Here is a 1,569-nt window from a genome sequence, read left to right on the forward strand (position 1 = left end):
GTTTGATTGAGTTATATTCATCTTTGTTCCTGCTCATATCAGTTCTTAARATTAGATATTTTTTAAGACAGACACATAAACACGTTATCTCCCACCTTTGAACAGCAGTGGAGATGAAGACTGGTGGCTTTGTTCATGTTTAATTTATTAATTTAGTTCCTGTTTAATTTTAAAATAACATGGCACATACATTTAAAACAAAATGACTCTGTAAAGTGCATTAATTACCAATGAGGCTAGTTTGGATTTCTAATCTTTTGCTTGTTTAATGTTGAACATGTTGGTTTGTCAAAGCTGGACAGAAACATCATAGAGCATCATGAATTTATATATTTAACACTCTCGTGTCCAAGATTGTACGAAGCGCAACACCTGTAATATTTCCTTATTATGTGGAAGCTTCTACTAGAAACTGTGTGTTCCTGTGTTCTGACCCTGCTGAACTCACCTGTGTGCTTCAGTACGTCGCTGTGATCGTCAGCTTCCAGCTGCTGAGGACTTCAGTGACCATCAAAGAGCAACACGACGTGCCGGAGATCCTGAACGTCCTGATGCTCAACCTCAGCACCAAAATCTCCCAAAGACCTGGAGCTCAAGCTGTCAGGTGGCCACACCCGTCCTAACCWAATAAACCAACCAGCTGAGAAAATAAACACGTCTAACAGCAGTGACAAACACACACAACTTATCRTGAAAGAGGATTTTTATTATTTGTATAATTGCTGAGTCAGCTTACGCTTTTATTAGGCATGATAAACTTGTTTTTTATGTTGGTAATTTTCAAAATATTTAACGATTTACCTGTAGAAATCTGTTTTAATCTTTAATTCCTCTAAAAACATTCTTTGAAATCTACATCAACAGACTTCCTCTTTTACTTTTATCTACTTTTAGCCTTTAGCTACATTTAGCCTTTTAGCTGCTGTTTTACTAAAACAGATTTTTGATCATTTTAACTTTTAGACAGTTTTGCTACATTTAGCTTATGATTATTATCATATATTATTTATATATATTATATACATATATATTGGGTACAGTTTTTAATTACAGCTCTTATTTATGAGTTTTTTTATTTGCTACTGTTTAGCTACTTTTAGCTTTTAGCAACAGTTTTGCTTGCTGTAGCTTCAAGTTATAGTTTTGCTGATTTAAACTTTTAGCTGTTATTTTCCCACTTCTGTTCTGCTTGTTTGAACTTTAACAACTTGGTTACTGTTTTATTCTTCATCAAATTTATGCATAGCCAGCATTCATGCTGCATTTCTGCAAGAAAAAAGAAAATTTTTCTTCTTAAATTTTTTGCAATCAAACTACTTCTACATATTTTGAGTTATCCTCAACTTGAAATAAGTTTTTATAGCTTTTATTCTTTTCAGAATATGCACCCTAATTTTAAATTTCCTGTTCTCTTTGTTCTGTGCTTCAACAAACTTCATCTGGACCTTCTTTGCTAATTTTAGCTACTGCTCAGCTAATTTTAGCTACTGCTCAGCTAATTTTAGCTACTGCTCAGCTAATTTTAGCATCTGTTGTGCTGATTTTATCCTCCATCCTGCTGTCTTACGG

At 33.8% G+C, this 1,569-nt stretch overlaps 1 protein-coding gene across 1 annotated transcript in view; it reads left to right on the plus strand.

Annotated features, from left to right (window-relative positions):
• The window catches only part of vps13c (vacuolar protein sorting 13 homolog C), a gene marked incomplete in the record, with an annotated part of 84,931 nt that overhangs the window by 26,939 nt on the left and 56,423 nt on the right, over positions 1 to 1,569 (plus strand). Inside the window, 1 exon segment of the mRNA XM_014028527.1 lies at positions 462 to 604. Coding sequence (XP_013883981.1) covers positions 462 to 604 — 143 coding nt within the window.

The sequence above is a fragment of the Austrofundulus limnaeus genome, unplaced genomic scaffold (assembly GCF_001266775.1).
Source record: "Austrofundulus limnaeus strain Quisiro unplaced genomic scaffold, Austrofundulus_limnaeus-1.0 Scaffold776, whole genome shotgun sequence".
Lineage (NCBI taxonomy): Eukaryota > Metazoa > Chordata > Actinopteri > Cyprinodontiformes > Rivulidae > Austrofundulus > Austrofundulus limnaeus.